Source organism: Amblyomma mixtum, chromosome 8 (assembly GCF_055824585.1).
Source record: "Amblyomma mixtum isolate Tamu chromosome 8, ASM5582458v1, whole genome shotgun sequence".
Taxonomy (NCBI): domain Eukaryota; kingdom Metazoa; phylum Arthropoda; class Arachnida; order Ixodida; family Ixodidae; genus Amblyomma; species Amblyomma mixtum.
The window spans coordinates 18,010,887-18,033,676 of record NC_143019.1 but is presented as its reverse complement, the minus strand read 5'-3'; the positions used below and the strand labels follow the sequence as shown (position 1 = coordinate 18,033,676).

The window sequence follows — 22,790 nt, the reverse complement described above, 5'->3', positions numbered from 1 at the left end:
CAGTTTACGCGGTGGGAGCAATGTTGCGGCCAGACCTTTTGGCGGAATGCCATGGTTGCGGGAGTTCTGCACATGTAGTCTTCCCTTCATTGCCAAGGAAAGTTGACACCTATAGGTCGTTTGGCGTAGGATGTCCAGTAATGGGTCATCCTACGCCAAACGACCTGCGCTTTTTGCTCGACCATCTTCGGTTTCTCTAAAAAAAAACTGAAGGTGTACGGTGTGGCGGTGGCAGACATTCACCAAGCCTGTTTTTGACGAAAAACATTTCATCCTAACTTCGCAAATAATAGCAGCATGGTTAAAAAAAATTGCGGAGAAAATTCTCAGATGACTATGACATGTATCTTAGCTGAGTAAAAGACAATCTGCTTTTACATTTAGTGAGTTCAAAACATTTTCGTTTATTTTTTTCAAAATCTGAAACACCCAGTATACTACAAAACCTTGAAACTTTTGATTTTAAAAACATTTCTTTTTTGTTCTCACAGTACTCATTCCAATTATTCTTTAACGTTCTGAGGAAGTAAAAGCCTGAAAAAAAATGTTTGGGAATGCAAGGAATCTACACCACGTTATAAAAAACTTTATAAACTTCGCAACAGACCAAGAAATTATGGACAACCACATTGTTCAAGTGGACATTGTTTACGAACGCAATTTATATAGTAAGCTTCTACCATAACAATAAAATTCAGAAGGGGGAGGGGGGCACTTTGTTGACCTAAAGTGCGATGAGGCGAAAACATTAAGCGCGGTGTTGCTGTTTGTGTCAGTGATGCGTTGTTAAGACGTTAAGCTTCGCCTCTAAAGAGTGGAACGCGACAGCGTCTTGCAACGCTACCAGGTAGTCCACAGAACGCCGTCGCCCGTTCGGTGCTACGCCTTGCTCGTCGGTACATGGTCTGAGGAAAGGAAATGTATCTGTCTCGCATATCTGGGTGGACACCTAAACCTCGCCGTAACGGGAAGGGATGAAGATGGGAGTGAACGAAGACAACGTATTCACCTGACGCGCCTTTGTTCATTATAAGCCATCGAGCTGGCATGGCGAAGCCCTAGCCCCCCGTCTTTTACCCGCCGGAACAGGTTCGTTCTGCTACAACGTTCCCATTCGGACGCCCATATGAAAACTGCAAAAATCCTGTGTAGCTTCTGAACGTTCACACGCGAGCAATGCAAAACCTGCATCCAAAAAGCAGCTGCGGAGCCTCCCGAGTGGCTCTCAAGACTAGAGCCGTTGTGTATGTTGCGGGAATTTTAATCTGACGACGCCAGTCTCGTGCTGGCTGACCACGACAGTGTCGTATGTATATAGCGTTATGTGTATTTTTGTTGTGCAATGTCATGAGCCAAAGCCAGGTAATAAAAAAAAAAGCTGGCATGGCGAAGTGGTTAGCATGCGCGTCTCGCACTCCGAAAACCGGGGTTGGATTCCCGATGTCGACCAAATTTCTTCTCGGTTTTATTTATTTATCTGGTCTGACTAGAAAGCTTAATTATGCTAATTGGTTAATTAAGCAATGAACTAAACTCAGTCCCACATAGTTGGAGAATTACTATACGATCCCTTTAATTGGTTGCATGATTACTAGCCGAAGTACAATAGACCGATCCCACCGGCTAGTTTCACGGCGCCACCGCTGCCGCGGTGCATGCTGGTAGATGTAGTCATCCGGTCGCTCCAGCCGCACGGTTTGCGTATGCGTCGCGCGTCCGGACGATTAAAAATTCCGTGTGGAGCTATCCTGCAATGGGAGGATTCACCTGTTGCGTTCCTGGGTGCTACAACAACAGTGCAAGGAACAAAGGCCTCGGGTTTTATGTCTTTCCTAAGGACCAAGAACTCCGACAGACGTGGCTTCAGCGGATAAACAGGGCCGGACAGACTGGCAGGTAAGACAGCTTTTTACGACGTATAAAGCTTTTTTCCAAGTAAATTGTGCACCTTCTTGTATTGGAATGAAACACGAGTAGTTGAAAATTTCAAACAGTATAATGTTTGGGCACCTGTGCCTTCGTATGCCTATTCCGGAATGGATCAACCATCGTTAGCACGCTGCACGCCGATGTTTCTTGCTCTAGGTCCCGCGTTTCTCTGCTTCATTATCATTGCGTGCTTTTATTACAGGTAGAGATATTTTAGATCTGAACGGGGGTTCCGTTGTTTCATTTACACCACTGGTAGGAAACAAGCATGCATAAGGAGAAGGTAAGCTGACTGACGAGTTTACAGCGGCGACACAAATAAGTGCGAACTGCGCTGTGTCGACGCGCTTCGCCGTTCGCCTTTCTTTTCATGGTGCTTCTAGATGTACGGTAAAAAAAGGGGTACCGTCGTCCATGACTTTATCGTGAACGACTCCAGAGTCGTCTGTTCTTGCCATGCGCCGTGGTACAAGCGCGGTACAAGAAACGCGAACGGCGCAGCGGGTGAAGGCAGTACTCCTTGATTTTTTTTATCGCATGGCGCAGCCAGGCGTTACATTTGCTAGCGACGTAATATGCTCGCTTCACGGGACCCTTGGCAACAGCTTAGCAGGGACATCATGGCCCAAGTTCAGGTGAACTTTTACGAATTATCCCAAGGTCTAGCGGTATCTCTAAACTTCGCCTTTACTTCCGCGATGTTGTAAGCTGGCATAAGCACGCGACCGATTTCATTGCAACTATTGAGCTAAGTGTCTGCAACAGTTGTAGATTATATGCATTTGTAGTTTTGTAAAAAAAAGAAAATTAAATGCACCATATTGGCACCATCCTGATGTTCTTGAACAATATGTACTTTTAATCTAGAGAAAGTGTGACTGTAGTAGCGCAGGGAAGGCATGCAGCTTGAGCATACCAAAATGCATAAAGTACAGTGCAGTAGCCCTGGCCATGCTTTGCAGTATCATAGTTGTAATGCTGAAACTCTCTCTACCCAGGTTCTCAAAGTTTGTGCCGACCACGGGACACAGAGTATGCAGTGCCCATTTCGAAGGGGGAAAAAAGACGTATATGATCCGTGTTCCCACAATTTTCCCTCTGAGACAGCAAAAGGTGAAGAAGAGGCGACTGCTGACAAGAACTCAGGTAAAATAAGCACAATGAGGAAAGAAAAACAGCATGTCATGCTTACGTATACTTCATTTCTATTTTTGGGATAGTTTGACACAAAGAGATGGCTAGATTAATTGTACTGTCGCATAAAAACAAGAGGGGATATTCAGTAAATTTGAACTCATGGGAAGCAACAAAAAAATGCGTGTGCAAAGCATCACCTACAGCCGCATTGCAAACATTACAAGATTTCTTAGGTTACTAAAACACATTGGTTTCTTATGCTTTATTTTCACCTTCCAGCCTGAAGTTCCCAGCACCTCAACTGTGCCTACCGAACAACGCGGACAGGAAGTCTCCGCCGTTGCCAGCAGCAGCTATGACAGCGACAGTTCAGAGCCTGAAGCGGACATAGTCCTGGACCACTCGTACAGCAGCCAAAAATTAAGTTATGATGAGCTAGTCAAGAAAGTTTCCGAACAAAAGCACATTGTGACAGATCTTTTGGAGCAAGCTGAAACAGCAAATGCACAAGTGGCAGAGCTAAAGCGCCAGCTGGAACGAAGTCGGCTTGATCACGCCGAAACAAAAAAGTTGTATGACCGTCTTCAGCAGAAGAACAGGTGCTTGAGACTCGAGCTGTCATCCATGCAGAAAAAAGTAAAAACTTGCAAGACTGAAGCTGCTCAGAATATGGAAAACACGTATGAAGGGCTTGTGAAAGATGAGAAAAAGCTTCGCTATTACACAGGCTTCACGTCCAGTGAGCGTTTGGAGGCTTTTTGGTCATTTTTAGAGCCAGATGCGAAACGTCTTCAGTTCTGGCAGATGAAAGAAACCAGCAGTGAGGACAGAAAGTTCACCCTGCCTTTGAATACCCAGCTTGTGCTTGTCCTGATGCGGCTGCGGCTTGGTCTTGATGGCCTTGATCTTGCATACAGGTAGGCTGTCAATATTTAAAGCTTGAAACATTTTTATTTGGCACTTAGAGCCATTTATACTTAGGTTTTGTTTGGTTAATAAGTGTGACTAAGAAATTTTCCCCATCTGTTTATGAGGAAATTTGCTGCGAAAACATTTTGTATGAATTCACTGTGCAGAGTAAACAGGCAAATCTGACCAGCCTTTTTGATTTATGCCGTTACTTTGGTGCATCTTGATTGACAATGCAGTACCCAATATGATTGTCACTCTTGCTTACATTCACATACACAGTATGTGTGTAGGATGCTCTGAAAAATGTAACCAAAATGTGCAGCTTAACATGTTTTATCAGAAGGACAGCTTCAGTATATGCAGTTACTCCTCATACAGTACTACCTCGTTATAAAGACATTTTGATTCTTGAGTAACAATGTCCAAAGAGTTAACCACCTTACATTCTTAAAACACATTGTGATGAACAGCTGTTCAGTGCATGATGGCCATAGTTGCTTATGCTCTGTAAAACTACCAGCTGAATGCCTTAGAGCGTAGTGTTGTACAGTGTATTCCAAATTACAATTTTAAGCTAAAAGTTAATCATCCGTGTTGTTTAACATCATGCAACCTGAATTTTAATAACGCAGGGGCTACCCGGCCAGTGAGCACCATGGGTAATGTGTTAGATCTCCACAATACGATGTCGATCTTTTAGGAAAACATTTTGTCCCTGTAGATTCTAGCAGTCCATGAGATGCCCGATGACTTCAAGGGACCATGATGCTCCTTTTATACACACATTAATATTCCAGGAAATATTTGTACATATCAGTGGATAGTCACGTTGACAGGGGGGCCACATCATACTCGTATGCGTGCCAGCAATAAATTAAAGAAATGACCATTAACAAGTGCTACTTTCGTTAGCGATTACTTCCATTGATTGCCGCATCGAATTCAGGAGCTAAGCTAAGGGTACACGCTACATTCCTACACATCCTTTGTTATATTGCCTGCCTCTGCTACTACAGTTGTTTAAGCACCGGTGTTATGAAATCTTTCAACTAGCTGAAACAGTAGCTTCCTCTTCTCACTTATTTTGTTGTCTAGCAGCTGCAAATTACTGAAGTGCACATTTTGATAAATGATGTTTTATTAACAGGTTTGGCGTGTCGAAAACCACGGTCTCAAGGATCTGGGCAACATGGTTGGATTTTTTGGACAATAGGCTTTGCCAGGTATGTCAGCATCACTTCTTTTTTCCTTATGATGTTCCTTATTGTGCCTTTTCTCTTCTGTCTCTTCAATGGTCTTGATGAATCACAACATCCACAGGGGGCCTTGCAGTATTGCAGTAAAACGGGTACTATATATGTATGTATAGATTACAAATATAGCTTCTTTCATACCTCATTCTAGGTCCCAACCTGGATGCCACCAGAGCTATGCGACAAGTACAGGCCAAAACCATTCAGCGACAAAGGCTACAATACTGTTGACGGCATACTCGACTGCACAGAAATTTTCATCGAAACGCCATCGTCATTCCGAGTCCAAAATGAAACGTACTCCACATATAAAAAACATAACACCGCAAAGGGATTAGTTGTTTGCAGCCCCAATGGATTTGTAACATTTGTGTCAGATCTGGCTCCCGGGAGAGTGTCTGACAAAGCACTTACAAATTCTTCCGGGGTGCTAGAGAAGTTTGCACCAGGGCGAAGTTTGATGGCTGACAGAGGATTCACGATAGAAGAAGAGTGCAAGCAGCGGTCCCTGCACCTCAACATACCACCATTCCTGGAAGGACGGCCTCAGCTCTCGGAAGAAGATGAAAATGAGACACGACGGATTGCTAGTGTGAGGATACACGTGGAAAGGGTGATCAGGAGGATCAAGACATACAAAATACTCTCCCAAGTGTTCCCAAACAGCATGTCTGGACAACTGAACAAAGTGTGGCACATTTGTGCACTCTTGACTAACTTCGCTGGTGAACCATTGCTGTGAGCAGATGCGAATTCTCAGTGTTTGCTGTTTGATTTGATTTATGGAGATTAATGTCCCATAGCAGCTCAGGCTATGAGAGACACTGTAGTTAAGGGCTGCAGAATAATTTTGACCACCTGGGGTTCTTAAATGTGCACTGACACTTCACTGTATATACTGTATATAAGTGCCTTGTGATTCACCTCAATCAAAATGCTGCTGCAGCAGCCAGGTTTGAGCCCGGTCTCTCGGGTCAATAGTCGAGTGCCCTAACCACTCAGCAACCACAACAGGCTCTTCACGTTTTCAATGGAAGGCTGTGCCAGTATGCTTGTACATGTCATCATCATGATCCATGTTTTTCGTTGATTGACATAGCCATTATCAGCCTGTGCTCACTGCAGGGCAGACTTCTGTATTAATGTAATGAGCTGCATGCACCTCATGTCCCAAACTTCTATTCTCATCCGTCAACAAAACAGCACTCCCTGCTACGCTTTCCCCCCTCTCAGAATCTCATCTGCTGTTTTAAGGGACCATCCGTTATGTTTCCTTTGCATTACGTGTCTTGCCCATGCCCATTTCTAGATTTCAACCATGATGTCAATAACTGACTTATGGTCCCCGACTAACTGCACTTATTTCTTGTTGCTTGTAAACGCATGATCAACACTACACTATTGGAGAAATCATGTCGTCATTTCTGACACTCTCCCTGATTGTAATTTTTTCACTTCCTCCATGAAGGAATATCATGGCTGTGCAACTGAGATTTCTCACTACCTTATTAGATGCCTCCTCTACGCAGTTGTTGCAGAATGTCTGCACAATTTCTGAGACTTTGACCAAGTCACAAGTTTTATAATTTATGAAGGCTGTGCACAGAAGTTGGTTACATTATATGCTCTTATTTATCAACTCATTGATGTTGTGAGAATGGTCCATTGCACAGTAGGCTCTCTGGAAGCCAGCCTGATCTTTTGGTTACTCGAAGGACGTTGGTGACAATCATTTATACATGTTGAATACAGAACAGACAGTAAGTTCAGTCCAGTGTTTCAAGGGGTTCCCATCTTTTAAGGTGCTAGCATTCCCCAAAGATTCGGGCATGTTCAAGGTTGTCACCCATTGCGTACAGAGGATGACAAGCTTTCCTAGCACATTGTCTCCATTTCCCATTCCTTCCAATAGACTCAACTTTGGTAGTACCAGCGCATAAAAAAGACAATTACTGATGTATGCACAACAGACATGCTTAACCGTTGCTATCGCAGTCAGTCTGTTTGAACATGTTCTGCAATCCAATGCACTCATAAAACTGTGGAAAAAGGTAGCTATTTGTCATCAGCATGCTGACAATGCTGTAGTACAGTGGGCATCATTCTTTTACTTGGAAGTATATGTAGACTAAGCTCAGCTTTCAAGCACATAAGTCACTAGACAGCCACCTTCATGTCCGTGCATGGTCACGTGGTTAAAAAGCATCCGAAATCCAAAGAATGTTTTGTGCTTCGTTATGAGCTATTGAGTTTGTCTAAGAGAGGTTCATGTACAATTAATAAAAGCAATGTTTAAGAAAGCATTCATTTTTACAACAGGCGTCTCATGTGTCACCTGAAATACCATTGACTTTCAAGTCACCAGTGAACTTGAAATTTTTTTTTTGAATACTTGCACAGATCATGACTGCCATGATTTGAAAATTGTACTCAACAGTGTCTCAACAATGTCACTAATTATTGTTCATTTTATGCTGCCAGCCAGAAAATGCTAAATTGTGCACTAAACACAAGCTTAATACCATGTTAAAGAATCCAGCAGTGAAATTTATTGTTCCTGATTGCTTCAATGTGCATGATTCATTGTCCTCATGATTAAATGATTAGATTATGGCGAGTAGTACAATACGCATGCCCAAGATGTTTCTGTGCAATGTATTAATACACCTATCCTACATACAAATGCTGTTTGTGAGTTCCCACAATACAAAGATAGATACTTTACAAGCACAGCTGCAGGTGTCAGTTAGGCTACTTTAATAACAAGGTAGCTTTTTAACAGCTAACCCTGTCTTCCCGGATCCATAATGCTGCTGATTAACATTTGTGCTGATCACAGGCAAGTACACAAGACAGTTCGAAAAAAAAAAACAGCAGTATTCATTTTTTCACCAAACTTCAGTACACAGTACTTCAGCAGTTGCTGGAAATGTGGGGCAGCAAATACATAGTAACAAAAAATTTGCAACGTTTCACTACCTCTGCAAAGAAACCACTGTCAAAGGGCACGAGAATCTGCACACACTTTTCTTTGCTGTACACGAAGAGTACACAGGAATCCAGACCAGTCACACCCATCTGGACTTGCACCTGCGTATAATACCTGCTGCTTTTCTTTAGCTGTCCATCACGCAACTGCATTTTGGCAAAGTCTTCAACCTTGACAGGAACTTTGATTTCCAGTAGCCGCAGTGCACAGCATTTGCACTTAACAAGGCCATCTGGGCTTGCTCCTAGGAAGCTATGCTCCTTAGAGAGGAAGAGGCCAGTCTCACTGACCTCCAGCTCCAAATGCCCGTCATTTTGGTCCTGAAAGGCTTGTCGTGCTTCGGGCTCGCACAGCAGTCCCCGCTTCATTGCAAATGTTGCCCTAACTTTCTTCCCTCCCATTACTGCAGCAGTGAGACATCGGGCATCATGTGGTCCCATTTTTGTTTGGCATGTTTTGACCCAAGTGTACACTCTATGTGCCAGTGATGCTGTAATGATGCCCTCCCTGTACCTATGCCAAAGAAGGCAACCACTCTGAAGTCGTGTGGCTGCCTCTAAGGCTGCAATTTCTTCCTCTGTGTAAGGCAACAAAGCGTCCCCTTGTTTAGCTCGCTCCAGCCACCTTGCAGGTAGTCCAGGCACATCTTCAGGGTCTGAATCTTCAGCTTTTTTTCGCTTTGCTGGCATGAAGTCATTGGCTTCCAAGACATCTGCAAAGCAATCCAGTTTGCTGGCTCTCAACTTGCCATGCAGGTTTATAAGATGCAGTGTGGTCAAATCCATGTTCTCACTTCGCAGTGATGAGTACACTGCTCTTTTTTTGTGATGCTTTGGTGCGTCACTGAGTCTTTCAGTGGTGTCCTTAGAAAAAACAATGTGCTGGAATTTCTCAGTGACTTTCTTAGGGTCTCGTGGGTTGTACCACTGACGCTCGCCTTCAGTGCATGCCACGGCATCTGGTACATTATTTAGATCATGCTGTGCAATGTGCATCAACCCATACAAAACACAGCACACATGTTTGCATACTCCGCCTTTCCCAGCAATGCATGAACAATTGCCGCTTATCACTTCTCCGTCACACTTAAGCAACTTGACACCAACATTATATGCTGTTCGTGTTGCCATAGATGCCAGAACTTGTGCCTTCACCACGGTCTCTGCCGTGTCTTCAGTTGAAAATGTCAACTTCTGTAAATGGCCTGACGTGAAAAGCCGGAGGCCACTCTCTCTGTGTTTTTGAGCCCCTTTGCTCTCAATGTACCTGCACAAGAAAATAAACTTCACCATTAATATCATTTCCAAGAATTTTTTTTCAGGCATGTATATCTACACATTCCAGCCACAGACTGTGCGATGAAGCGTCCTAAAAAATGCAATGAGGCCATTTACACAGTCTCTGTCCCCTCCCCCTGGCCCACAAATTTCCACCTCTCAAAATTTTCTGGGGAGAACCCCGATTACTTTGCATATTAAGTTTTTTAGCACTGTAGAAGCTCTGAAAATAAATTCCGCCTTCACATGAGCTTAAATCTGGTCTGTACATCCGAAAAAGGCAATTTAGGAGGACTCTGTTGGTTAAAGTCAGACACAAAGAAATCTTGGTGCTGCTTTATAAAACAGGCATTTGGAATTTTCACGAGCCATCTTGACATGTTGCGGTCAGTGTATTTTAGATAATATAATAGTGACTTTGCATAGACAAGCACTAGTTCCCCCAAAATGAGCAAAAAGGCACTTAAATTGCTTAATAAGCACCATCCCCTTTCCCACTTCCGAGATTTTACACTGGCTTGAGATTACACCAAACCAAAATATAAATGCAGCACACAGATCAACAAAATAAGCACTTCTAAGCATTACTACATTTCAAACGAAAGAATAACCATAGGATGCATTTTGAATAATCAGTAAAAAAGCAATGTGCACAGTAGAACTGAAACCATTACCATAACGAGTAAATAACACTGAGTATTGTAAAAACCTTGCAAACACTTCATAATTAAAGAATTTGTACCAGCACACTACTGGTTTGAGAAAAAAAAACAAAACTTTCTCAAACATTTCACCATGTGCATGTTCCCTCACGTTTCGAATACACGCTCATCTGTTTTAGAGAACAATGACAGCATACTGTATACAGTTTGCATACCTGACAATGTGCTCCTTTCCGAATAAAGGGTTCAGTGACCGCGTTTCGTTGGTCCAGCCTTGACTGTTGTGACTGCGTAGTCCAGTTGACATGGCAGAATCGTGCACAGCTGTCAAAAATGTGGAAAAGTCTGGTCATACCACATGCCAGGGCAATTTCAAACCGAACACTGCATGCTCAACTTCCTACAGTCCATACACTTTCTAAGACTACATATTTTGATGATGGCATTTCCATTGTCATAGGTGAAACAGAAGCATTTACACACCATGCAATGCTAAGAAAAAAAACCAGGCAGTACCAGATAATCAGTGCCCCATAGTCCATATATAAGCTAAGGTAATAAACAGGCTGCATATAGTGCTAACGTGATACAACCTTCATTTCATCATGCTTGTATCCTACAGATATCTATTAAATCCGGTGTCATGCTGTGTTGTTAATCTGATAACAATTTATTTTCCTAGAGCAGACATAGGCTTCAATCAATGCTCTTTTTCATTTTCACTGATTTTATCATTCAGACACTCCCTAAAATCCTTTGAAGGTAGGTACTGTATTGAGGCGGGGATGCACTTAAAATGCTTAAAGCATTTTAAGGCAAATCTAAATATGTTAAGTTGCAATTACAAGGAACTCTAAATATCAAGTAAGGTTTATGAGCTGGCAATAATTAGGATAACAGTAGTGAAAAGAAAAGGCAGGAATAAGACAAAAATCATGATGCAAAAATCAATCCAAAACAAATGAAACAATGTAAATAAAATTACTTCCAGTATTAAATGTATCAAATGCAAGATAATACAGTTTTATGAACTGATTTGAAATCACAGCACCTGCTAAAATATGCAGCCCTTAGATGACCGAGTGCAATCGCGAGAAAAGCGGCACCGCGCGCATTGTTTCCTCTGTATGCTTACATACAGCTTAAACCTGAACATGCAGCGCTGGCAGACGAGGGACGAAGGATAGACGACACACACAGGGCGCTGAACTAACAACTTCAATTTCGAAGGAGGGCGATCCGCACGTTTTATACCGCACCCAAAACCCGTGATTGTAAGGCACATGCGCAAGTCAAGCTCAGACCTAATCGGCCAGTATGAATCGTTAATAAAATCTTATTACGGCTACTTATATAAAGAATGACGCGTATTCCCCAGCGCGAAGATGGTACACTCGACTCAAGCTACGCAGTTGAATTTTTCGAAGTAGTAACCTGACCATTCGCTTTAACACAAATAAAAAATGTCACCTAGCCTGCCAATGGACCTCCAGATATCACTGCGGCTAAATATTGGTCATCGGCAAAAGCCACATAAGTACCGGAGCTCAAAATACTCGGCGCCGCATTTCAAGACTGTCGCCAACAAGTACGCGGTGCTCCTATATCCGTCGCTGTTAACGTTACACTCATTGCGAAGCACATAAGCGAAAACAGTGCAGCAAAACAAGTGCTTACATCAAAAGAGTACTCATACATACCTCAAATTGTAGTGTAACAGAATAACACTGTAGCAAAAACCAATGCGGTACCCGGCGCACATCAACAACAGAAAAGGAAGAGCAGCAGAAACTTTCGAGCGTACAGCTGTCATGAAAGAGTCAATAAAATTTCGTAAAGTACTCACATGACGAAATTTCCTCGGTGGTGAATTCGGAGAGACGTGCGGGAAGTTTGCGCGTACTCAACGAGCGCTGATTAGAACGGTGCAGCCAACGGGTGCAGCTGTAGTGCGGCTCACGACGTGACTACAACTAGCATGGCGGCGGCGCGACTTCCGGAAAACTGGCGCATGCGCAGATCGGTTGGTGGGATCGGTCTATTGTCACGACCATTTCGGCCAATTGAAAAGCGTGACATTTCTGTCGATAACTCCTGCTTACAACGATGAGGCATTAAAGGCTTCCGCCTTAATATCCACGGGACTTCCCTTGACAAGGTTGCATTTTTTTTTGTTATGGGCATCTTTGATATAATCGAAGACGTTCCTCGTTGGTTTTTTATGGCTAAATTAACTGCTCAATGAGAGTGATGGAAAAATCTTTAAAGATTTTGCAATGCATCGGAACAACGGACCTTTACCCTCAATATTTTCAGGAGAGTACCTTATATTATACCACAGTTTCTTTACAATTAAAACTGATCTGCAAAATATTTCTGAGAACCACTCCTTTTGAATGTACTTACGTCTAATCAGAACGGAATCTAACTGCCTGTAAAATGCACCCGGCGAAAATGGATAGAGCCCATTTGGATTCATATATTTCTGTCGCATTAATATGAACAGTGGTCAGAAGTAACTCTCGACTGCAGCAACCAGATGTTTCCTTTCCTGTATTCTGTCAGCAGGAAACCAGTGAAAGGCAGTGCAAAAATGGAAAAACCTTAGCGACGGCCCGCTTTTCTTTTTTGTGCTTTCATATTTTGCAATGCCAAAGTGCCCAGTTGATTTCCTTTGCGGTTTATTGTGTTTCCTGACTTGGGATGAATGTGAAGCTTCTTTCAACAGCTTCCAGCGACTAGTATGTACCAGCGGTTCACAGGATGCGAAGAGTCTCAGTAGAAGATATGCGATCACGCCATGAGACACCATCACGCACGTGATACGCCACTATAGGGTCTTCAGACTGTGCCGCAATATCTAAGATAATGGCGACCAGTATAATGCGCTTCTAACTTCCTAGGTTTTGTCTAATTTTCTCTTCACTGACTGCCACTAGCACCGAAGGAGACTTTAATTACAAGGTGTTTTTATTTCCGTTTTTTTTTCGCATTTCGTTATTATTAACAACAAAGTTCATGGATAGATTTGCTCGGGAACCAAGCGTGCATAATAATGAGGCACGACCCTGTACACCTGCTCTTCACCTGAGCTTATCGTAAGAACACGAGCACCTGTGCGGACGACGGTGTCGTAAAGAACAAAGAACAAAAGTTCTTATTTATAGTGCATACTTCCTGTCATTACCTACGGCATGAGTGTCTCGGGTATCACAACAAAACATAACAAACACAACATATTAGTTGCACAGAAACGTGCTGCCAGATTGATTGTGAATGTACCATGACATTTCTGTCATGGTACATTCTGTCACTCCTTGCTTTAAGCAGTATGGTATTTTTTCTGTTGATATAATGCACCCGTTCAAATTATGTGTTGGTTTATTGGTTTACGGGGGTTTAACGTCCCAAAGCATGTCAGGCTATGAGGGACGTCGTAGTGAAGGGCTCCGGAAATTTCGACCATCTGGTGTTCTTTAACGTGCACTGACATCGCACAGTACACGGGCCTCTAGAATTTCGCCTCCATCGAAATTCAGCCGCCGCGGCCGGGATCGCACCCGCATTTTTCGGGTCAGCAGCCGAGCACCATAACCACTGAGCCACCGCGGCAGCAATTTCAAAATTTCGACCACCTGGGGTTCTTTAACGTGCACTGACGTCGCACAGTAGACGGGCCTCTAGAATTTCGCCTCCATCGAAATTCGACCGCCGCGGCCGGGATCCAACCCGCGTCTTTCGGGTCAGCAGCCGAGCGCCATAACCACTGAGCCACCGCGGCTTTGAGAGCACAAAGGAATGACCAATTTAATTTCATGCAACAGGGTAATGCAGGCTTAGTACGGACCATACTGCAAGCTTTTTTATTTGAGGGAGAAATTGAGAAACAAAACAGCACGATGCCAAGTCAGACATGACGAGGCTTTAAAAAGTGGCCGCCTCTCTCGTTTTAGTCTATCCTCTGCGGCGGTCCATCCACAGTCCAGTTTCTTCGTGTGCCGGCGGCAGTGGCTGCTGCGGCATTGGCGGGGCCATTGGCGCCTCCATATTCCTGGTTCTGTATATCTTTGCGGCGCTGAGGATGCTGACCAGGAGCACGGGACCGTACCAGAAGACCCACGTCCACAGCGCCGCTGACGCGTCTCCGCCGATGCTGGAGTCCAGGGATGAACTGCGTCTCGGGTGGTGCTGTGAGGAGGAGGCGAGTGTTAACCAGTGCCGTGTACCACTGCCAGATGGCACCGCCAGAGTGCTTTTGTCTAGTGGATAGTGTGCTGGCTTACCAGCAGATGCAGAGTGCAAGAACTGTTTTTGTTTGTGTCTGTTTCTTTTGGACGTGCGACGCGAAAAAACGGTGCCACTCCATGCAGGCTGCGTATCATGCCTCCTCGCCGGACAAGTTCCTATGGCCGCATTTTACGCCGCGACACTTGTGTGCTACTAATCACTAACATATAGAGGGTATACACCATGTTGGACTGCATGGTAATCGAAAATCGTGCAAATTGGGACTAATACGAATCATAGATTCGTATTAGTATGGTATGGTATGGTAAGAATTGATTTGGTAACAGAGGTTGTTGCTGCTGCCGGACGGCGCCCTACAAGCCCAATTGAGGCTTTGGCGCGTCCGCGTCTTGTATTGTTTCTTTGGTGTGAATAAAGTATTTATTAAGCATGAAATGCTTTTAGCTCCCGTTGTCGGCAGTGTGGTGACGTCACGCCGAGACCGAAAGCCATCATCCGGGCACTGAAATCCACTCATCCGGGCACTGAAATCCAGTCATCCGGGCACTGAAATCCAGTCATCCGGGCACTGAAATCCAGTCATCCGGGCTCTGAAACGAGAACATCCGGGCACCGTACGAGACTTAACGAGATTTAACGAGACTCTCTAAGCCCTCCTACGCGACCGGCATGCAAGCGCCGGTTGGTCTCCAAACGAGACAAAAAATAACTGCTGCCAGTGCCTTCTCAATGTTTATCAAGATATCAGTGGAGCTGTGGGTTTGATAATGCACGGAATTATAATTTCCGATTTCTAATAACGCGTGCAAAAAGCACATAAATGCCGCGTTACACTTCGTTGTCACACGTGATCTCTTAGGGGCTTCGCGCATCGAAGCAAAGCCGCGCAGGCGCACAGGGGCCCGGGGGAGAAGCGCTGCGTTCAAAGGGCAAGGCATCGCGCCGAACGGGTGGTGGCGTTCCTCCCTTCCTTTACGGTGCGGTTCGGGTGTCCACCGAGATGGCAGAGAATTACTGCGCCATTTCCTTTCCTCAAAAAACCTTGCGGTCAAATGGCAAGGCATCGCGCTGAACGGGTGGTGGCGTTCCTCCCTTCCTGTACGGTGCGGTTCGGGTGTCCACCGAGATGACATTAGGCCCGTAAACATTTCATGCTTACTCTACTCTCGTTTACGGGAGAGGCAGAGATTTTTATTATTATAGCATTTAAACCTCGCGACGAACGTCAGGGATGCAATAATGCGTACATTTGCATTTACTCCATGCGAGATGGTAGTAGTCTTTTTAAGAGGCTAATGGTTGTGCTATAAGGTACATTATGGTATGGTACGGTACGGTACGGTACGGTATTTGGTATGGTATGGTATGGTATGGTATGGTATGGTATGGTATGGTATGGTATGGTATGGTATGGTATGGTATGGTATGGTATGGTATGCGTGCTTAAACATTCCCTTAGCAACACAGACTATGACGAAAACCGTAGTGAAGGGCTTCGAAATAATTTTCGATTGCTCCCAAAGCACTAATACCTGTGGTAGTTTTAATCCTTTCTTACTAGCTGCTGTTGAAACTAAAAAACCACAAGAACAGGAATTCAATTACAAATCATTTAGCGAGCTCGACGAATCCAACTTTGCGATTCATGAATTCTAATCTGTTAAGTGGCTTCCTGAAGAAGAAAACAAACAGTCGAAAATCCGTTATTCATGCTCCTGTAAGGCGTAGAACGTATTCCGTGCCTGAAGGCTCTCAACTAGCATGTTTCGACGGGTCTGAAGAACTGTGTCGTCGATGCCCACCGGCTTTCTCGCGGTGTCCGGACCGGAGCAGGGCGGCATCGGCAGGAGAACGGGCAGAAGGATGAAGGGCGCCACGAGGGCCGTGTAGACGACGAGCAGACACGCGTTCTGCTTCAGGGAGCCGAGGACCTCGGGAAAAGCGAGGAAGAGGACGGGCAGGACGACGGCGAACAGCCGGACCTGCAGCTGGGAGACCAGGAGCGCGGGAAAGGCATCCCAGCTGTCGTTCCACGGGTCCAGAGACGCCTCCTGGTCAGGCGACGGCTGTGCAGACGCAGAAATTCGGACTTCACCAAAACGCAATCTGCACGAGCCGAGACGATATTCATCATCACCAGCCTGACCACGCCCACTGCAGGACGAAGGCCTCTTCCATGTCTCTCCACTTAATCCTGTCCTTCGCCAGTTCCGGCCATCGTATCCCCGCAAACTTCTTAATCTCATCCGCCCACCTAACATTCTGTCACCCCCTGCTACGCTTGACTTCTCTTGGAATCCACTCCGTGGCCCTCAACTCGCCGTGACCACAGCAAAAAGGTACATATTCCACACTCAAATACGCTTGCATATTCATACTCGTTTATTCCTCGGACAAGCAATGACTGGAATAACCTACCAGCATCACTAACAAGTATATCTGAAATTGAGAACTTTAAATCAGCATTACACAGTTTCTTTTCATAGCTAGTGCTCATATCATCATCATGGCGTTCATAGATGCTGTTCATATTTCCATTACGACTGTTTGTTTATTGCATTCCTTGTTTATTATTTGTTTTCCTTGTCATATTTTTCTGTATTTATTAACACTGTTACCAATTTCGTAATTTACTCTTTGTACATTTGTTCTTTTTCATTCTTTTTGTATGCTTACTTTCGTTTTTGTACTGGTTTTACAGAGATTGTGTATATTTTTTACTAATAACTTTTTTGTGTACAATGTGTATGCCTCTGCATCCGCCCCCCTCATCTATAATGTACATTTGTACCCTGAGGGTATAATTAATAAATAAATAAATAAATAAACAACCAGCGGTTATTCTGCGCATTACATGCCCTGCCCCAGCCCATTTGTTCCTCTTGATTTCGACTAGGATCTCATTAATCCTCGTTTGTTCTCTCACCCACTCCGCCCGCTTCCGACCTCTTAACGTTACACCTATCATTTTCCTATCCATAGCTCGCTGCGTTGTCCTTAACTTAAGTTGAACCCTCTTTGTTAGCCTCCACGTTTCTGCCCCATAGGTGAGTACCGGTAAGATACAACATTTGTATACCTTTCTCTTGAGGCATATTGGCAAACTGCCATTGATGATCTGAGAGAACCTGCCATATGCGCTCCACCCCACGTTTCTATGCCCCATATTTCTGCCACACTGCTCCCATATCCGTGCGAACAAAACCATTGAAGAGTAGGTTGCGTTTCAAGCAGTTATATGTTCCCGTTATAATTGAAGTGATGCTACGGATTTCAAAGGTGGAATGATTTGAAGTACACATATTTAAGGGAAGTATTCCTTTGCACTATTTAAGGGAGCATGAAATGGTATATACAAGGGTGAGGAAAAGCGCTCGAACAGTCGGCATTCTACCGCTCACCACCAAACCACAAAGACATTTTAAGCTACAGCTTCATTAACACCGACGATATCGGCAGTTAAAAGAAAATGACACTGGATTTGCGTAGTCATGCAAAGTTCGAATTAGGTGCTCTAGCACTTCGGCTTTCACTTCCGTTCCGGTGTTGAGATCCATTATTCAGATGGAAGTTGTTCGGGTAGCGACAATAGGTTAATGCTCATACATGCGGAATTGGTCATTCTCTAATTTACATTCATAGGTCTCTGGGAATACTGGTACCACTCTTTGCGCAGTGGTGCAGCAGTTAAGCGATGCGCCACTGCCCTGAGAGGGCAATTGCTGCCATCGCCCTTGCTGCCATCGCCCTTATAAAAATGGTCCATTGACAGTCTAAAGACTTAATATTGATTCTATTGGCTTCCTATATATATTTCTTCTTATCTATTCATAGTCTAAAGACATTCTGCAGACAAACGTCTCATAAAATTGTATGGCCATAAATCTATAGATTGTCTACGGATTGTCTAAAGGCTTTTTATTGCCTGTTGACTATTCTCTAGGATTTGTCTATAGACTTTACAGACAGAAGTCGATGGACAGTCTATAGATTATTTAAAGAAATTCTTGTAAGGGTGCCGAGGCTTGTAAGACCTAGGTTTCTCTCCCCTGGCCACCTCCCGCGACCAATCATTAATTGAACTTCTACCTGCCACGGTGGGTATTTTGCCCATAACTCGGTGGGCACTGGTAAGCTGCCAACCTGCCAGGTGCATATACATATACACATCTTGCCAGGTTACCTACAGCCCAGTGGGGAGGCGGGAATCGGCCACAAAGCAGGCAGGCGGTCAGGCAACCAAACAACAACGGCTAAATGTGAGGAATGTCCACTGTAAGTACTACTGCACTAAAATGATTCTCGTCGTCGCGCCCGTCAACTGATACACGTCGCCACACCAGAAAAAAAAAACAGAAAACAAAGAAACTTTGAGGTTACAGCGGCGACCCGCACTGGAGCAATGTGAAAGCAAAACGTCCACATACTATATCGACGTCCGTGGCTGTTCGGACGTCCATGTACTATATCGACGCCCATGGCTAATTTTACGTATAAGTGTATTTCTCACGTTTTTTTTTTGTGTTCAATTAATTAACTACTTATACCTCATCAACCAACTTTTTCTCACGGCAACATTTTATCACGCACTATCTGTCACAATCAGACTTTCACATATTAATCTTCAGAGTATGACGTAATCGTGCGTGCAAAACTGCGGACACTTTTTGCTGAATCACGCACTATCTGTCACAATCAGACTTTCACATATTTATCTTCAGAGGATGACGTAATCGTGCGTGCAAAACTGCGGAAACTTTTTGCTGACGCAACAGAGCCATATAATTCTCTCGCATTAAAAGATACACAGGTCGCGACTGCATCCCTCCGCGGCCCATTTAGCCCATCCAGCCCACGCCACCTGGGTGCGCAGACTACCCACTGACGTCATCGTGGTAAGGGATGCGTGGTAAGGTGTCGACCTAAACTGTGTTGAGCTATAGCGAACCGTTATTTTTAAAAATTGTTTGCAAATTATAGGGTTCACGCAGAGCTTTTCAATTAGACTCGAATATTCAGTGTCCTGAGTGTCTTTCAATGTTCCTTCTGTCTCGTCCCCTGCGCTGTTCCCTCACCATGATTCTCAAGAACCATCTAGCCCACCAGTTCTCTCTTCTAAAACTCACAAAGACCTCCTCTTCAGACCTGTTGAACTAGAATATGACCGCCAAAATCAATCCAGTGTCCCTTCAAGGCGGAGGAGATAAAACTGGAACCTATATAAGCGCTATATAAGCAGATGCGTCTATGAGTAAAGCCCACTTTCGTTCCTGCCCTGGTAACCTGCGTTCGTGCTCTTCCTCGGCCACGATGGAACAAAGTGAATGCCATCAAAAAAAAAAAAAAATGAGCCAGAACGGCTACAGTGAATAAGAAAACGAGCTGATCAGAGCTCTTGCTGCTACCGATCGCCTTTACTTTCGGAGCTCACTGCCGTTCATGCTACCCCCTGTAGTAAAGCTGGTTGTGTAACCATTGTTTGACAAGCTAGGGGCCGATGGTGTGATCTCTTGTTTGAATGGGTTGGAGTCGAGTCGTGGTAACCGCCCTCCAGTCTATTGGAACGCAATATAGGGGAAACGGTCCTCAAGCGCCACACGTGACCGGAAAGCAATGGGGGCTGCTGTATTGTATTCGTTTCCTACGAGGTACTGTGGTGGTCACGAGGCTACATGAGCATTTGGGCCTACAAGAACCTTATCTACCTTAGCTTTCGGGTCTACATGACACTCAGTCTACTTTTTCTATGAAGAAAGTTTGTGTGGTCACTGGAGGTATTACAGCTGTCCATGGTGCGATGTGAGGCATTCCATCTTATGCATATTAAGCAGCTTATCAATGCATATTAAGCAGCTTATCAATGGTACATCCTTCGATGGGCATACGTAGGAACGAATAAAGAGTGCCTGCATACTTTTATATCCGCTACCAAGCTTTCTGCCGTCGCCATTTGCCCGTGCAACTGCTAGGAGACACCCTTCCACAAACGGTAGGAATCGCCTCACTTACCACTCCGTATATGGCGAGAGTGCCGGAGATGCTGATAGCCAGAGTCCCGACTACCTGGAAGATATGGTAGCGAAGTGGCTTGGCTGCCTGGCCACGCATCTCATTAACAGCGTTGTCCTGGCGCTCATCCTCTTCCACCGCTTCCTCCTCATCTTCATCCCACTCCTCCTCCTCTTCACTGAGGTCCAGCCCCGGGTTCACATCATTCGGTTCCTCGAAAGCCGGCTCAGCCATCAGCGTGTCAGCGCTCACTTCGAGGCGGCAAGTCAGTCCCAGGTGTGACTGCGGAACTCAGGCCTCTCTGGTCGCTTCCTGAAGTTCGCCTTTGCCCACAACGAGTGCGCAATCAAGTTAAGTTGGCAGAGTGAGGCTCACGAAAGTTAGCATCCGCCGGCTTCGAACGGCGATTTCGTAACTTGTTCCTTCTCCTTCTCTTCTGTTCTAAAGCGCCGCTTTGAGTTATATTTTATTTAATGAAGCCACGCTATAAAATACTGTAACATCAATATCCGTGCATCTCGGCGTCCGTAACCTTTCAGATTTCCTGTGTGAGCGCAAAGATTTTCTAAAAACAGGTTGGCCTGAAAGAATATGAAATGCAGTGTTATCAGGGTGGGAGTGGAAGAGGATGATGATCGAGTGAAAGTAGTCGACAATGAAAGAAGAATGCTACCCGGATGGGCTCAGAAGAAGATGATGATGATGATTAGCTTGTCTAAATCTTTAGCTGTGTTGCTTTAGCTCTCTTGTTTCCCTTCAAGATGAAGGCTAACTAGCTAGCTAGCCTTTTCATTATTCACCATGACGTTCCTTAGCAGATTCGAACAAATTATCCATATTATGCATTTGATGCATGAATAAATTTTATAAAAACGTTACTGGTGCACATGACTAAACAATATCTATAATCAAAGAAGGAAATGTTAATTCTGTTCATCGTGTCACCTAAATTTTGTACATTAATTTTTCGAAGTAAGCACCAGCATGGGCCGTTAAATGTAAGCGAAGAGTGGCGAACTAACAGGTAGTAGATTGAGCGAATTAAATGATTCAGAAATAAAGCCTCGCCCGCACCACACTGCTGTATCGCGGGTAAGGCGAACTCGCAGTTGAAACTATGAAATACGTGAAATCACCTGAGGATGGATACTCGGTGAAATATGACAACAGTATGGACGAAATTTCCTTGCGCCAAATGAATTCACCCTATAAAATCATTTAGCGCAAGTACTTTAGAAAATTTAGAGACAAAAGGCAATAACAAAGTTCAAAAATTTTTTTTTTTTTTTGGGGGGGGGGGTGAGGTGAAAGGGTTTTTTTCAGAATTATAGGCTATTCAAGAATTCGAATCTATGAAGCTTCTAGGTAGAGCATGCGAAGTAGTGTAGTTTGGCGCTAGCATTTAAAATGGTGACGTAATCGCCGAATAAAACCGCGACCATGTTCAAGCTTCTCCTCAGTGCGCTAGAGGAGTGCGGAGAAACTCGTGGTGACGTCGTTGATGGCGAAATTTCAGACGTCCGTGGCTTTCGTCTATATGCTGCCATGCGGCGTCTGATACATGCAAACAATGCTTTGTGAGCTTCACCCTGGACGGCATTCGTTTCCTTCCTTGAAACAACCGCTTCTTCGCTGGAAAGTTAGCGCCGCCGTATGTGACACCATCATTGCGGCCTCTGCCTGCCGCCATGCACTGCAGAGAAGCCTGAACGCCGACGCCGCTTTAGTCGGCGATTACATCACCTTTCAATTGCTAGCGCAACAAATTGGCAGTGGCTTAGCTCTGGTTAAGCCTGGATATACAAGCGAAAAGCTGCAGTTATGCTTTGTTTGACGGCATGGCTGTCGCAGTTCGCGCACAATGCACTGGGAGCACCACGATAACGGCGTAGGCAAGCGCGTTATTAGCCCTCCTTCCGCATGCGTATCAACTTTGGTAAACACGCGGCTGCGACGAAAGGGCAAACGGTGGCGAGGAGGCGAGCGCGCAGTAGCCAACTCCCTCGCTACCACTTCTGGGTCTTCTTTTCCTCCTTCCATGGCGAATGTCTGCGCCTCTTCTACGGCCGCCGCCGCCGCTCACGCGTTCTCGCAACGCCTTGCGAAATAACCTTCTCCTCTTGGGACTGCGGCGGAGACCGCGCGGCAGCGGCGAAGGGTAAACCGGTGGCGGGGAGGAGAACGGAGGGGGTGGCGAGGAGGGAAAGGGCGCGCCACGGCGGCGCCCAGGGGTGGCCCACGCGAAGCGCGGTGTTGACGAGCCTAGTGAAGCTTTTCGCTTCAAAAGATTTCGAATGCTTTACCCTCAAGTTTCAACTCATTCAGCTCGTTTCAATCGAATTCTAAAGCCTCTTCAAAAGCCGTTTAAGCTCCT

At 44.9% G+C, this 22,790-nt stretch overlaps 3 protein-coding genes across 3 annotated transcripts; 1 reads left to right on the top strand and 2 right to left on the bottom strand.

Moving 5' to 3' along the window:
• The first annotated feature begins 1,729 nt into the window (after positions 1 to 1,729).
• LOC149331543 (uncharacterized) lies at positions 1,730 to 9,503 on the top strand. The gene is made up of 5 exons (XM_089556714.1): positions 1,730 to 1,896; positions 2,928 to 3,075; positions 3,346 to 3,983; positions 5,126 to 5,201; positions 5,383 to 9,503. The coding sequence occupies exons 1-5, from the start codon at positions 1,754 to 1,756 to the stop codon at positions 5,971 to 5,973; spliced, it is 1,596 nt and encodes a 531-aa protein (XP_089412840.1). The 5' UTR covers positions 1,730 to 1,753; the 3' UTR covers positions 5,974 to 9,503.
• Positions 7,717 to 10,519, bottom strand: LOC149331542 (uncharacterized). Its single transcript, XM_089557361.1, has 2 exons — positions 10,515 to 10,519; positions 7,717 to 9,486 (listed from the first exon to the last, which is right to left on the bottom strand). Exons 1-2 carry the CDS (start codon positions 10,517 to 10,519, stop codon positions 8,145 to 8,147), a joined length of 1,347 nt encoding a protein of 448 aa, XP_089413487.1. The 3' UTR covers positions 7,717 to 8,144.
• A 3,427-nt stretch (positions 10,520 to 13,946) lies between these two features.
• LOC149331541 (uncharacterized) lies at positions 13,947 to 20,650 on the bottom strand. Its single transcript, XM_089555513.1, has 3 exons — positions 20,417 to 20,650; positions 16,210 to 16,473; positions 13,947 to 14,347 (listed from the first exon to the last, which is right to left on the bottom strand). Exons 1-3 carry the CDS (start codon positions 20,648 to 20,650, stop codon positions 14,114 to 14,116), a joined length of 732 nt encoding a protein of 243 aa, XP_089411639.1. The 3' UTR covers positions 13,947 to 14,113.
• Between the last annotated feature and the right edge of the window lie 2,140 nt (positions 20,651 to 22,790).